Source organism: Petaurus breviceps, unplaced genomic scaffold (genome assembly GCF_028583685.1).
Source record: "Petaurus breviceps papuanus isolate PSGF00001 unplaced genomic scaffold, PetGlider_PUasm1.0 400, whole genome shotgun sequence".
NCBI lineage: Eukaryota > Metazoa > Chordata > Mammalia > Diprotodontia > Petauridae > Petaurus > Petaurus breviceps.
The window spans coordinates 3,271,744-3,286,938 of NW_027186316.1; the positions used below are offsets into that span (position 1 = coordinate 3,271,744).

The window sequence follows — 15,195 nt, forward strand, 5'->3', positions numbered from 1 at the left end:
ATGAGAAGAGTGAATCAGGAAGGAGTAAATGTACAGAGCTAGAAAGGCTCATCAACCACACTCAGCCCTAAAAATTCAGGGGCACTGTTTCCAAACCCCAATCTCTCATGGTGGAGGGCTCATTTCCTTAGCAGCTTAATCCCTGAATCCAGTCTTCTACCCACAGAATTGAGATGCCCTGGGCAGCACCAGCTTTAGGAGTTGGCTCACAGATAAAACCCCAAGTTCCAAGAGTTACTGAGTTCAAACATCAGCCCTTCTGGAAAAATATTTCCTAATTCAGCTTTTTCTTTGGTGTGGCAAGAGGGCAGTTCATGTGGCTCCTTGCCTAGGGCACTACTTGAAGAGAAAAGTCAGTGTGTTACACAGACAATGCAGGTCTGATGAAAAAGAGGGTATACTTATTCTGTGAGCTCCAAAATGTTGACCTTCCTAAGGGAGCCTAATCCCCAGGGTTATACCAAAAGTCTTGGGGAGACTGTATAAGAGTCTATGGGAGAAATAGGACTCATCAGAGTCACAGAGCAAGCTCAAGTTTCTTGGGAGACTAGGGGAATGGGTAGAGGTAGAGAAGGAGACTTACCAGTTGATTTTTCACCAGTGTGTAAGTGGTTTATTTGCCATCATAGAGGCAAAGAGAAAGAGACCATATATCTTGCATCTTTCTCGTTAACATGAGTGATTCCATCTTAGAAACTGGTCTCTAATCCATGTAAAGCTGGCAATAAGTTACTTGTCTCTGCCCTCGTTCTCAAACTCACCCCATTCCTGTCCTTGCCACTAGGTTGGTAAAACAGATAGTCCTGTTGTGGACTAAACAATGATAAAGATTAGCAGCGAGCCTGAAATGTAGATCAAAATGCACAGCAAATCCAAGTGAAAATAATCTGCTTTTATGAGAGAATCAAAAGTCCCCTTCCAGCTCCGTTCAGAAGATTTCTTTCTTAAAAAGTCTTGCAACATCCCTAGTGCTGCTACTGATCCGTCTTCAAGAGTGTGATCAAAGTTTCAGCGAGCAATCTCATTACTCAGACTAAAAGAGCAAAGATAGAGGGAAAGGACCTGTTTTGTACAAAGATATTTCTAGGAACTCTGTCTGCAGTAACAAAGATCTGAAAGCTAAGGGGTGCCCATGAATTGAGGAATAGCTGAAGAAATCATAGTAGATGAATGGAATGGAATACTATCGTGCTATAAGACATGATTCAAGGGATGGATTCAGAGAATCTGGGAAAGATTTGTATGAACTGATACAGAATGATGTGAGCCATTGTAAAGACAAACTACTTTCAAAGACTAAAGAACTGTATAATACAATAACCAACCAGTATCCCAAAGTCCTCATGATGAGGCAAGCTATCCGTCTCTTGAATACATAGAAGACATTGCTTTCAGGCATGACCCATATGGGAATCCATATCCGATGTATATTGCTTACCAAGATTTTGTTTTTCTTTCCTTTTTGTCAGTTGGGTAGGGGACGTGAAGAGGGAGAGCAATGACAGGGTTGCTCCTCCCCTCCAAAAAGCAGAAAAAAGAAGATTAATATTTTTGGACATGATCAATGAGGGAATTGGTTTTGCGTGAATATACATATATATGTGTGTTTATATGTACATATACACACATATACACATACTTACATGTGCATATGCATGTATTTATTTATAATTTAGGTTTTATTTTCCTTTCTCAATAGGGAGAGGGAAAAGGGAGGAAGAGAAGGTAGATTTTCAGTGATGGAAAAAAATTAAAATTTAATTTCAAAAAAGAAAAAGAAAGTCATCACAGCAATTCTTTAAAATACAAAGAAGATGGGGCAGCTAGGTGGTGCAGTGAATAGAGAACTGGCCCTGGAGTCAGGAGGACCTGAGTTCAAATCAGGCCTCAGACACTTAACACTTACTAGCTGTGTGACCTTGGGCAAGTCATTTAACCCCAATTGCCCTGCCTTCCCCCCTCCAAAAAAGAAAAAAAAATACAATAAAATGCCAAAAAGAAAGCAGAAGGACATTCAGAAGAAAACAGACCAGCAGGGTGGCTTTGAAAGTCACAGGCTGAATTTATCATATATACAACATGCAAAGTAAGCTGCCTGTAATAGATACTCAGGGTTTCATATACAATCCTCCTTTTCTTTTTCTATTTGAATATAGAAATGTTCAATTTATTTGGTATTTGTTAAGTTCAGAATAAGTAATTGAATTACAAGTACAAACTGTAGTCTTTACCACAATATCACCAACCCCTACTTCTGGGATCTCCATTATGGATCATCCTTGGTGTTGCAGGGAACCATAAAAGATGCCTACTTTTTACCTGAAGGTGAGGGATTGGCCTCCAGTGGATACCAAGTCCCAGATTTGTGTTGGGAGAACCTCAGTTACCTCGAGAGCTCATCTAGGATTGATCTCCCTCCTGAGGAAGAAAGGTGACCCTGGTGCATGGGGGGGTGGGGGAAGACATTCTTCAAGGGGAGGAAAACACTTACCAATGTTAATCTCATCATCTGTCAGAGTGTCCCCAGTGAAGTCAAACTGGAAGGACTGCAAGGTCTGAGAAAATTTCTGCACGGCCGAAGAGTAACCTGGAAAAGAAAGAAAGCAAGAAACAAGGCTAAGCATCATGGAACCAATGTCAATAGTTAGGACTCATTTTCTGGGAGGATGTGATAGTAATGGCAATTAAAGATTCCCCTGTATTGGCTTGGTTTTCAAATTGATTGTGTTAAAACCCAGAGCTTGTTAATCCCACCTGTGGGATGGACTTGTTGATGTGAAAAGAAAGTCCTGAACTGGGAGGAGCTGGTGACATAGATTTGGAGAGACACAAGAGAGAGGCAGAAGAACTTTTTGGAAGCAGCACCTCGTGGAGGCAGAGAGAGACTGAGAGAATTGCTGGGGGACACTTTGAATCACCCTGGACTTTTGAGACCTGCCCCTGAGCTGCCAAGGACTGAGGAGACATGGCTGTTTTGCTGGTACTTCGTCTGTCTGTTTTGATGTTGTTTTGCCAGATTTGTCCACTGGTGAAAGACAGTCCTGTTGTTGAAGAAGTCCTGGAACCTGGCTTTTGGTTAAGAAGCCCTGAGACTGTCCTGCAGACAGAGAGTGAATACTGTCTACTGGTGAAGGACAGTGCTGTTGTTGCAGGGGTCTGGAGACTGTCCTGCAGACAGAGTAAATACTGTCCACTGGTGAAGGACAGTGCTGTTGTTGCAGGGGTCTGGGAACCTTTCTGTTGGTTCAGAAGCCCTGAAGAAGGATTTTCTTGTTGTATGTTTACAGAAATCCTGGGAGAGGGCTTTGCTAATGTGTTCAGGGGTTCTAGGACTGTTCTACAGACAGAGGATGGATTGATGAAGGGACTGGCAATGTATCTTGTGGCCTTGCTAAGCCTTGTCTCCCCAGGAACTAAGATTGCTGAGAACTTGCCTTGTGTCAAGATGAAGAAAAGACCTCCATTTGGGTATTAAGTGCTGTGCTTAAACTTGATGTAACTCTGGGGTAGATTCAATGGTGATCCAGGGGTGGGGAACTTTTGACCTTTTTGTGTTCTGTGGTTGAGCAAATGAATGTACTTTCCTTAGATTGGAAACTAATCTCCATTTGAGAAGAGGGACTTTGTGGTGGACTAAATGAAGGTACAGCCTAGGGGTGGAGAAGTATTTAGAACAGGGACTTTGTAATTGATTGAATGAATGGAAGGTCCTGGGGTGGGGTAGTCCTTGGAGATTATTTAATCACACTTAGTAAATGCTGTATTTTGAATGATGTCATGTTTTGATCTTCTCTGTTCTTGGTTTGTCACTGAATAAAATGGAGAGCACCTATGCTGGTATTCTGAACCTTGGGAAGTTGCCTTTCCTTGGCATTACATTACAGAGGAGGGGGAAGAAAGGGGGAAGGATAAGTGTAGGGCTAGACATGTGCTTTGACTGGCAGCATAGGGAACTCTCAGATGAAGAAAATCCCTTTTACAAATCAGGTCAGCACCTTCTCTTTGCTTAAAGAGCAGCCTAGAACACCTGAGAGGTGCCCAGGGTAACAGCGACAGAAGGAGGATTTGAAGTCAGATCTTTATGGCTTTGAGGCAGCTGTCCAGTATGGACTCTCTTGTACGATAGCAATTTGGAAATGTGGCATGTAGCCACTCACGCAGCCAGGAGTAAAGCCACATCACTCAACAGGACCTAGGACCATGCAGGGGGGCTCTATGTCTTCTGCCCTGCCTCACAGAAAATACCTGATAGTCATCATCAGCCCATCTACCCCAAGCAGTGAGCCTAGCATGGCCTTCTTTTATTCTCTTCTCTTTCTTCAAAAAAAATAAAAACCCTCTTTTGGGGTGGCTAGGTGGTTGTAATGCGAATGTAAATTTTAAAGATCTTCCCTGCCCCTAGGCTAAAGTGCACCAGAAGCCTGGGGAGGGAGGCTTGTTTTTCAGTAGATACTTCTTGATTGGCCAGTGGGTCAATAAGGTTGTTACATTCTCTGAGCCAGGAGAAGGCTATATAAGCCCTGATGTGTAGCTTTGTTTTGGGACTCACTTTGAGAAGTGTTCTGTGATTTGATCTGAATTCTGGGAAGCCATTGTTGAGAGTCCCCTGGCTTTGAAAAACCCAGAATGTGGAAACCCAGATGTTGACTGGGTATGGATGTAATGGTTGGACAGTTTGGAAATCTGTCTACTTGATGTTTCTGTCTTGATAATTATGCCTGTATACTTTGAGGTTCAGGGTGCTGACCTTTTCTCCTGAACAAGGTAAACGATATATGTCTGACTGATTAAAGTAAGCTTGTTAACCCATTTTGAGTTGCTTTCCTTTAACAAAGCAGATCCAAGAACCTGTGGTGGCGGCAAACCCTGAGGACGCTTGGGGTGTTTGCTGCTACAGTGGTGCAGTGAATAGAGCATTGGCCCTGGAGTCAGGAGGACCTGAGTTCAAATCTGGCCTCAGACACTTAACACCTACTAGCTGTGTGACCTTAGGCAAGTCACTTAACCCCAATTGCCCTGCCTCCCCCTCTCCAAAAAAGAAATACATAGTATTATGAAGGAAACAGATTCCATTGAAATACAATTATCCAAATTCATTTTAAGACAAGCTTATGGACCTCAGGCTAAGAATTCCTGCTTGACATACATTATCTCCTCATGACAATCTTCTCATTATTCCTATTTTACAGAAAAGGAAACTTCAGATCAAGTGACTTGCCCATAGGCACACTGTAAGCAAGATTCAAAGTCAGAGCTGAGCCATTAACCTAGTCCTGTAACCCCAGGTCCAGCTGTCAGGATTCAGTGATCTTTGACCCAGGCACACCAAAGAGAAAAGGGAAGAGTTTTGAAGATGCAGCTGCCGCTTCCCTTTTGCCACTTCAGCGCAGCTCACGGCACATCCTGGCACACCAGACTTCTCCAGGGACACACACAGTGCAAGGGAACAGAAAGAAACCCAGAAACTCAAAGAACAAGCAGATCCCCTTCTTGACTTGCTCACTCTCTCCTTCCCTCCTCTGTGAACAGCCAGCTCTACAAGCAGCGACTGATCCAGGGACCAGCCTCAGACACCAACCCGACACAGACATTCTGGTCTGCCTTGCCTTGTTCTCCTGGCAGCATCCAAGCTGGAGAGAGGCTGGTATAGTCCTCTGGGATATTAGCAGTAGTTGCTACTTGTCATCTCCCAGTTCAGCTGTCCTAGCTTCCAGGGAATCTCCCAAAAAAACAAAAACAACAGCATGCCACCTTTCACATAAAAGGTTTATACTACTCCCCTCACCTCCCTGGGTACAGATTTTGACTTTTTTCTCCTAGCAGGATCAGAGAGCTTGAAGAGGAAGGGATTTTGGAGGCTGCTGAGTCCCAATCTCTCATTTAACATAAAAGGAAACTGAGGCACAGAGAGGTGAAGGGACTTTCCCAAGGTCACACATAGAATCTTGCTAGAAAGGACTTCAGAGGCCATAGAGTCCAACTTCCTCATTTTTCCAAGGAGGAGTCAGTGGGGACGGGGGTGGGAGAGAAGAATAGGACTGGAACCCAGGTCTTCCTGAGCAGGAAGCCAACTCTCTATCCACTATAATGCTTCTGTAGCATGGATACATTTAAACATTCTCACTTCATCTACCTTAGACCTAACAGTACATATAGGTGAAAAAACTGGTCAGAGTTCCAGGGACCCAGAGCAGATTTCAATTAAGTGGTTCCTGAACCCAGATAGCCAGGGGCCTAGCCTTCACCAGTGTAACTCCTCTGGTGACATGGACAAAAGACACCGGTACTTTTCTGCTTCTTCCTTGTTCCGGATCAGTTCTGCTCCAACATTTATACTTAGTAAACAGCCAGCTTATCTTACTATGTACAGAAGTCAATCAGTTTGGTTTTATTGCTTTCTGGGACCAAGGGAAAGGAGATGAGGAAGGCAATGGGACCTATTTCTTTCAACTAAAACATGCTTATAATATGAGTAGGACTACATCAAACTTTTCCAGGTAATTTAGCTGGAACATCAGAACTCCTTGGGGATTCGCTTACCATCTTGTTATCCATTTCCAAAAGCACTTTATTTCAGGCAATTAGAACCTAGAAACGTGGAATTTACCACGTTTCAAACAAACTGTGGTAATTGGGGAAGGCTGTCCAGGTTATCATGGCTTCCCACTGTTTCCACCTTTAGAATTAGACTTCCCCTAAAACATTTCCCCTAAAAATCACTGACACAAATAAAATAAAATTAGCAGCATGCCAACCAGCTTCCATAATTCATCACAAAAAAGAACACAAAACTGGCCATGTTTATGGAAAACAATCCTATCGCCTACAACTTTCCATGGGCCAAGCCCACAGACGTCTTTGGTCGGTCATGGCCAGTCAGGCGGCCCTTGAGGAAGGAGTTCACCATTTGCTCTCTGGTTCATCCTAGAAACTTCAATAAAGATCTTGATTGCTTCTCCCTTCACCCACAACATTTTAATGGGTGAACTTTTTAAAGGAGGGAGGAGAGTAATTATAGAACTACAAATTACAGTCACTCCTCCTAACCTAAGCCTTCCTGCCCTTAGAGACTCAATTCTGCAACTCACTCAATCAACAAGCTTTTATCAAGCACCACCTCCTTTGCCCTGAGCACTGTGCCAGATGCTAGGTATACAGATCCAAAAATGAACCAGTCTCTACCTTCAAGCAGCTAATGTTCTACTGGTAAGAAACAACATTAGTCAATCAGCAAGCATTTTTTTTTTGGAGGCAGGAAGACAGGGCAGTTTGGGGTTAAGAGACTTGCCCAAGGTCACATATCTAGTAAGTGTGTCAAGTGTCTGAGGCTGGATTTGAACTCAGGTCCTCCTGACTCCAGGTCTGGTGCTCTATCTACTATAGCACCACCTAGCCTCCCCAGTCATCAAGCATTTACTAAGTGCCTATTATGTGCCAGATACCATACTGGGGACTAGGGATGTTGCAGAGTGATGTCTTGACTTGCAGGTGAATTGGATTTAAGTGAAGCAGAGTTGTATAAAGTTGTCAAGAGAGCTTCCAGAGTCATTAAAGCCCGATGCTAAGACAAAAGTCAAGATGACCAGCAATGGCCCGGGAAGCAGTGGGTGACCTTGGTGTCCGACATCTGACCAAGCTCCAAGTACTCCACAGTGCCTACTTCAGTCACCTTATGTGCCTCCATTTTTCTTCTAAAAACTACCCCTCCACTTTTATCCCTGATCCACCCACATTTTGTTGATTCTGGAGGGAACCCTAAAAGTACAAAGGAGTAAATGTCCTGAAGATATTTTATTATTCACTTTGCCCTAGAAAAGGTTTCACAAGTAGGTATAGATAAGAGAATAGCCCTTTAAGAATCTCTCCTCCCTTAGAGCATCACTGAAAGACCTACTTACGATGGATGGATGTTTCTCCATACTTTGTATTTTCCACACAACCTAACTATGGATACATTTGGATAAATAATCAGGTACCTCAGACCTTTTCTTTTTTGTTTGTTAAACTCCCAGCTGTCTTCTTCCTTTTCCCCTTTAAAACAATCACTTAGAAAAAAATGTCCAGCAAAAAACAAACCACAATAAAACCCACCCTGTGATTCATTATTTTGACTTGCTATCAGCTGATCATGATATTGATTTAGATTGTGGAAATAGACTAAATGAATGTGCTGATGCTCAGTTAATCAATAGCATTGATTAAAGCATTGATTAAAGTGTTTACAATGTACCAGATACTAAGGATACTTTCAATGGAAGGGGCAATATGTAAATAACTAGGTAGATATAAGACAGAAAGTAGATGGAAGATAATAGCAGAAGGGAAGGCACTGACAGTTGGGAAGTGCAGGGAAGACCTGCAAAAGGTGGGTTTTGACCTCAGCCTCGAGGGAAAGCATTCCACGCAAGGGGGGGAGGGCAGCATTGTAAAGGCACGGAGGCAGGAGATGCAATGTTCATTGTGACTGGATCATAGAGTTCATGGGAGGAAAGTATAAGATGACTCAAAAGGTAGAAAGGGGTCAGATTGTAAGGGCCTTTGTTGTTGTTGTCATTCATCCTTCATTTTGGAAGAGGATCAATGACATCACAGGTGATACCTTGACTTGTGAATGAATGAGATTTAAGTGAAGCAGAGTTGCACAAAGTTGTCAGCCTTAAATGCCAAACAGAGGATTTTGTATTTGATCCTGTGGGTCATGGGAAACCACTGGAATTTACTGAATAGGGGGTGACATGGGCAGACTTGTTGCTATTTTTCTTCAGTTGTTTTGTGTCCGACTCTTTATGAGCCCATTTGGGATTTGTTTGTTTGTTTTTGAAAGATGCTGGCATGTTTTGCCATTTCCTTCTCTAGCTCATTTTCCAGATGAGGAAACTGAGGCAAAGAGGGTGAAGTGACTTGCCCAGGGTCCCACAGCCAAATAAGTGGGGGAAGGGGAAGGAATATGCATTTATATAGCATTTACTATGTGCAAGCTACTATACTAAGCACTGTTTACAAATATTATCTAATTTGATCCTCACAACCCTACAAGGTGGGTACTGTTATTATCTCTATTTTACAGTTGAGGAAACTAAGGCAAATAGCAATTGAGTGACTTGCCCACTTACAGCTATTAAGTGTCTGAGGATGGATTTGAACTCAAGTCTTCCTGGCTCCAGGCCCAGAGCTCCACCAGCTGCCCATAGTAACCAAAATCCTTCCCACTGTCCCAAGTGAATGGGTAGAAAAGAATGTCTCCCCAAATGTTCTAGCCCAAGTTGGGGAGTAAGGGAGTTGGGGGCAGGGGGGCAGGGCCAAGACTGAAGCCAAGACCTCTCCTATCTTCCAGTGCTGTTCCTCCTCAGGGATTTTCTGAAATGCTGTCTCCTGGTTTGATACTTACTGGAAATCCCCACTTCGAGTTCACTCAGCACTTTTATAGAAGACCCAAGGCATAATGAAATCCCTCGACCAACTGGAGCAGACTTCCTTTCTGGCATAATTTCACCTCAACAAAGGGCTTTCAAAGACACACTTAGTCTAAAGCCTAGGAATGAGACTGATGGAGCTCATTACTTACTTTAAGTGGGGGGAGACTGGTTTGATTTGTTCAATCACCCCACCCTTACAAATGTGGAAAAAAAATGTGATATTAAAACAAAAGATATTAAGAAATTTTTTTTTAAATGGAAAATTTAAATGTCCACAGTTAGGTTGAGAATTCCATTCATTCTACACTGCCTGGCACTCAAAGTCTTCAACAATTTTGCCTTACTCCATCTTTCCAGCCAAATACCTGCCATGTTCCAGCCAAAGGAGACTTCAAATTAACTCCAACTCCTCCATCTATGCAATCTCGGGCCTTTCTTATGTCATGCCCTATGGCTCAAATGTCCTCTCTGCCCTTGTCTCCTACCCATCTTTCAAAGTCCAACTCAGGTACCAGCTCCTCTGTGAGGTCTCCCTTGATACTTGAGAGTCAAAATGATCTCTTCTCCCTCAAAGCTCCCACAACTTTTATGCAGACCTTTTTATGTACAAGTTGATCCTGAGGCCTTGGAAACCACAACAGTGGAAGGGATGCAATCTCTGGAAAGCCCTATCAAGCTAAATAGGCCTTGAGCCTTTGTGTGGAGATCAGGCTAAGTTTACAAAGGCTCATCCCCAGTGCCAGCTAGCAAGTGACGAATTAAGGCCATAGCAACTCAGTATTAAGGGTTTGCAGTCTTCATCCAGTAGAGGGAGTAGACTCACTAATGAAATCACAGATCTTCAGAAGAAAAGAATTCTCCTAATCTGAGAATATATCATCTCCTTTATTGACTGTAAATTTCCTACGGGCAGAGCTCATCTTAGACTCCATATGCTCCATTGTATATGGTTGACTTAATAAATATACAATGAATGGATGAACCGACAGCACCATCAGAAATCAACACAACACAGCATATATGGAAAAGCCATTTGGATGCAGAGCTACAAAAGACACACACACATGCACACACACATACAGAGTTATGTTTGGTTTTGTCAATTCAACAAATATGCATGAAATCCTTACTAAGGGCAAGGTATCATGTTCAGCAGCAGGGATACGAAGACAGATACAACACACACCTTACTCTCACTGAGTTTATAATCAACAAGAGGACACATGAACACCAAGAGCTATGATACAAAGGTAAACAACACTCATGGAAAAGAGATGGCCAAGCAAAGTTCTATGTGAAATTTGAGGAGGAAAATATTACCCACTGACTGAATGACCTCAGGTAAGTCCCCTCCCCTCCCTGGGCCTCAGTTTCCTCTGTAAAATGAGGGGGTTGGACTAGGTGGCCTCTGAGGGCCCTCCCAGCTCCAGATCTAGGATGTTGTGTGTGACTCTGGACAAGTGCCTTCTCTAACCTGGGCCTCAGTTTCCCCCTCTATAAAATGAGGGGATTGGACTAGGTGGCCTCTGAGGACCTTGCCAGCTCTAAATTAATGGTGCTCTCTATAACTTCCAAAGTCAGTTCTGGAGAAAGGGAGGAAAGGTCAGGAAAGGTTTCACATGAGGAAGTTGTATCCCTCACTAATGAGCTGTGTGACGGAAAATGAAAAGGGGAAACCCAGAGTCATCTGGAACCTGCTCTGCAACTTAAAGTCTCAGAGAGATGCCCAGGACACTGAGATGTTAAGTTCCTTGCCACCACAAAAAGATCACCACTAACATTTTATGATTTTCCCTGGACATGCATATAATGTTCACATTAGATATGTACACATTAGTCTCTCTTCTGAGCTCCAATCTCATGTCATCAACTGCCTGTCAGATTATTTCCAAACAGATGCCCCACAGCCATCTCAAATTCAACATGTCCAAAACAGATCTCATTCTCTTGTCCCGCAAACTTGCCCCCTTCTGAACTTCCCTCTTTCTGTCTAGGAAACCACCATTCTTCCATTCCCTCAGCTTCCTAACCTCTGTATCATTCTGACTCCCCACTTTCCTCACTCTCCCCCATATCCAATCATTTCAAACTCTTGTCATTTCCTCCTCCACATCTCTAGCCTGCAACCCCTTCTCTCTACTCACACAGCCACTACCCTATTTCATCCTGTTTCCTGTCTTGACTACTACAATAACTTTCAAATGTCTTCTACTTCAACCCATTCCTCACAGAAGCCAAAGTGATACTGCTAAAATCTTGGTCTATGTCATTACCATGCTCAATAAACCCCATTGACTCCTTACTACTTCTGCAGCCAAATATAATTATCCCTTCTACATTAAGACTTTCTCCATCATAGGTTTCAATATATCGTGGGTAGGCATAAGAAATTAAATGGGAATTTGGGGGGAGTTAGACCAGCAGATGACACAGAACCTACAACCAAATGCCCAAATTTTACAATAAGGTTCTATAAATACTCCCATGAAAGAAAAAAAAAACATTCAGGCATCTTCTCTGGTACAAAGGAAGGGCCAAAAACTTTTATGTGGATTTTCCTGATTGTGGAGGCGCTGTGCCCCTAACCCCTAGGACGTGGAAGGGATAATGGTAGCAAATCTCTTTGGTATTTAAGGCCCTTCACAAAGTGGCTCCAACAATCCTTTCTAGCATCTTCACTCTCCTTCATACATATTACAGACCACCCAGACTGGCTTTTTTGTTCCTCACACATGATACTTCATTTCCTTGCTTTTGTACAATCCATCCACCCCCCATGCCTGGAATGTCCTCTTTCCTCACCAATCCTTAGAATCCCTCATTTCCTTCAAAGTTGTCCAAGAATTCCCTTTTACGTGAAAATTTTCCTAATTCCTAACCCTTCCAGCTGCTTGGGTACATACATGTACACACACATACACACACACACAATTATATTATGTACATGTAAGCTCCTCCAGGGGTACAGTGGTCTCTGTAGACAGTTCACTTTTCCTTCTCATCAGAATTTTCTATTTGTTTTCTCAGAATTTTATTTGTATGAGCCTCTATCTCTCCCTATACAATTTTTTTGTATTTTTTTTCTTTTGTGGAGGGGGAAGGCAAGGTAATTGGGATTAAGTGACTTGCCCAAGGTCACAAGCTAGTAAGTGTGTCAAGTGTCTGAGGCCAGATTTGACTTCTGATTTGACCTTCTGACTCCAGGGCCAGGGCTCTATTCACTGCACCACCTAGCCGCCCTCCTATACAAATTTTTAAACTCAATTGTTCCTGGCTATCCTTTCTCTTAACCATCTGACATCTACTCTATCTAAATCTAGGATACATGGAATATCCAGCTTTTCTCTACTTCTCTATCATGAATTTAAAGACAGAGTGGCTCCTTTTCCCTCAGTTCCCATCACTTCTACTTCAGCATTCCTGTTAGATGGTGAGAAATAGTTGTAGAGTCAAATTTCCCCCTCATGGTTTCCTCCATCTTTTGAAGGATGAAATTATCATGAGGGCTAGCCAAGAAATTCTTAGCTACTATGCTTTTGGCAGAGAAAGTGCTTCAGCAGATGGTCACACAACTGAAGTCCCTCATCACTGCTAGATCATGCCTCTAGGCCAGGCTTGTGATCTATTTCCCCAACTCCTCATCTATTTCTTCCTTCTGTCCAAGCGGTCTGCAGTATACTCCCAAGATAGTATAACTTCTGTTTCTTTCCCCCTTGATCTTTATCCAAATGTTCTCCACTATGCTTCCTCCTCCCCTCCCCTGGTCCCAAGTTTCCTTATTTAAGCATATCATTTTAATATACAAGGATACTCGGGAGAATTCTTAACCAAAGGAGGGATAAAGGTGATCATAAAAGACATAACAGACTATTTTGATTATATAAAATTCAAAAACTTTTCCAAAAAGGAAATCAACTCAACTAGAAGAAAAAACCACCAAGTGAGGAGCAGTGGAGTTTTAAAACTCTGATAAAAATCTAATATCCTACATATATAGGGAATTGATTAAAAAATAAGATGAAGATTCTTTTTTTTATAATCATAACTCACTTTTACTTCCAATTATTTCCACTGAAGACATCATTCATAGGACAAAAAAACACACAAAGGGCCCAATACAGTAATCCCCAACTTAAAAAAAAATCAAAACTTTCCATCAGCTGCCCCTTCCTAGATGGATTGATGTAGGTTAAGCAAGCAATAAGAGTGGCATTTCTGCTTTTAAATACAAAAAAAAAAACCTTTGTCCAATCATGGTCACAGTAAGATTATTTTTTTAAGCAACCACCAGAATTCAGAGAGAAGAGAAATAGTACTAGGAAGATTCCTCCTTTTCTCTGGAAATAACTTTCCACAGTTCCAGAGTGTCTGTGAAGTCAGGAAGTCAGCAAGATGAAATACAAGGCACTGAGAGGACCACTGTGGACATCTTTGATTTTTATGCTATGACTAGCTGTTGCTTCAATCTCTCCCAGTACTTCAGTAACACAATGAATAGCACTTCTTGAGAGATTTCCTGCTTTAATCATATATATATATAGGGATTTGGAAGAGCTGAACATCATATACACAGTCTCCTAAGGGAGACAAAGTTCTCTTACTAGGAAGAAAATATCACTGCAACACAAGTAACATTATTTTAGTGTTTCTTCTTGTGATCCTTCATGTGTGCAGCAATTGAACCAGCTATTTCTGAATTCTTCTTGTTTTGGCCAAAATAATGCAGAAATTCACCATCTGGGCCGATCAAGTACATTATTATTGTATGATCCACTATAAAGGCCTCATCTTCATCCTTGGGTCCTGGGCTGTAATAAACTCTGTATGCTCTGGCAACTTGATCAATCTCTTTTGGACCACCTGGTAAGCCAACTAGCTTGGGAGAAAAATTCTTTCACATATCTTGCAACAGTTTCTCTGTTGCCTCTCTCTGGGTCAATAGTGATGAAAAGTGGTATTAAATTTGGCAGAATTGGAATACTATCAATTTCATCCACTACAGCTATCATTTTTCCAGTTCCTCTGGACAGATATCAGGACAAAGTAAATTAATATCCACTGTCCCAAGCAGTCTTTATCAGTTTTGGGTTCTCCATTGTGATCCATGAGTGAGAAAGGTCCCCCAAGTAAAGGCTTTCCTATGGCTCGCTTCCATTCCTTTTCTAACTCCCAGCTGTGCAGGGGGGTCACTCGGGCCCTTGATCCCTCGTGATGGCGGGCCTGCACCCACAGAGTCCATTTACAACACCCACTGCCTCCCAATGAAGATTCTTTCATGGATCACATGTGCATGATAGATTTAGAGCTAAAAGAGCCCTCAGAGGTCATCTGCTCCAAACAGCTTATTTTACAGGGGATAAAACTGCCCAACATCACACAGCTAGCAAGCGGCAGAGCCCAGATTTGAATACAGTGTCTCTAGAAATGCAGATTATCAATAACCATATAAAAATGTTCGGTCATTAAAAATAAAAGAAATATACATTTAAAATCTCTGAGGTTTCAAAGTGTACCCTTCAAATTGTCAAAGAATAAAAGAGAAATAGTGTAGGAGGGGCTATAGGAAGATAAGTATACTGAAACTATCAGTTGAGCTGTGAATGGATCCAACCATGTGAGAAAATAACATAAAATTATATGAGAAGTGACTAAACTCCTTATGTCCTTTGATCTAGCAACCCAATCAGTCAATCAACAAATATTTTAAGTACATACAATGTGCCAGGCACTGTGGTGAGCAATGGACATACAAAGACAAAAAATAAATAGTCCCTGCCTT

At 42.2% G+C, this 15,195-nt stretch overlaps 1 protein-coding gene and 1 pseudogene across 2 annotated transcripts in view; both read right to left on the reverse strand.

Moving 5' to 3' along the window:
• The window catches only part of OPHN1 (oligophrenin 1), a 278,254-nt gene that overhangs the window by 150,054 nt on the left and 113,005 nt on the right, over positions 1-15,195 (reverse strand). For both annotated transcript variants that reach the window (XM_069100409.1, XM_069100408.1), the window contains exon 2: positions 2,492-2,587. In XM_069100409.1, the coding sequence (XP_068956510.1) occupies positions 2,492-2,587 (96 nt within the window). The remainder of the gene's footprint in view (positions 1-2,491; positions 2,588-15,195) is intronic.
• On the reverse strand, positions 13,956-14,693 carry LOC138170936 (protein SCO1 homolog, mitochondrial-like; annotated as a pseudogene).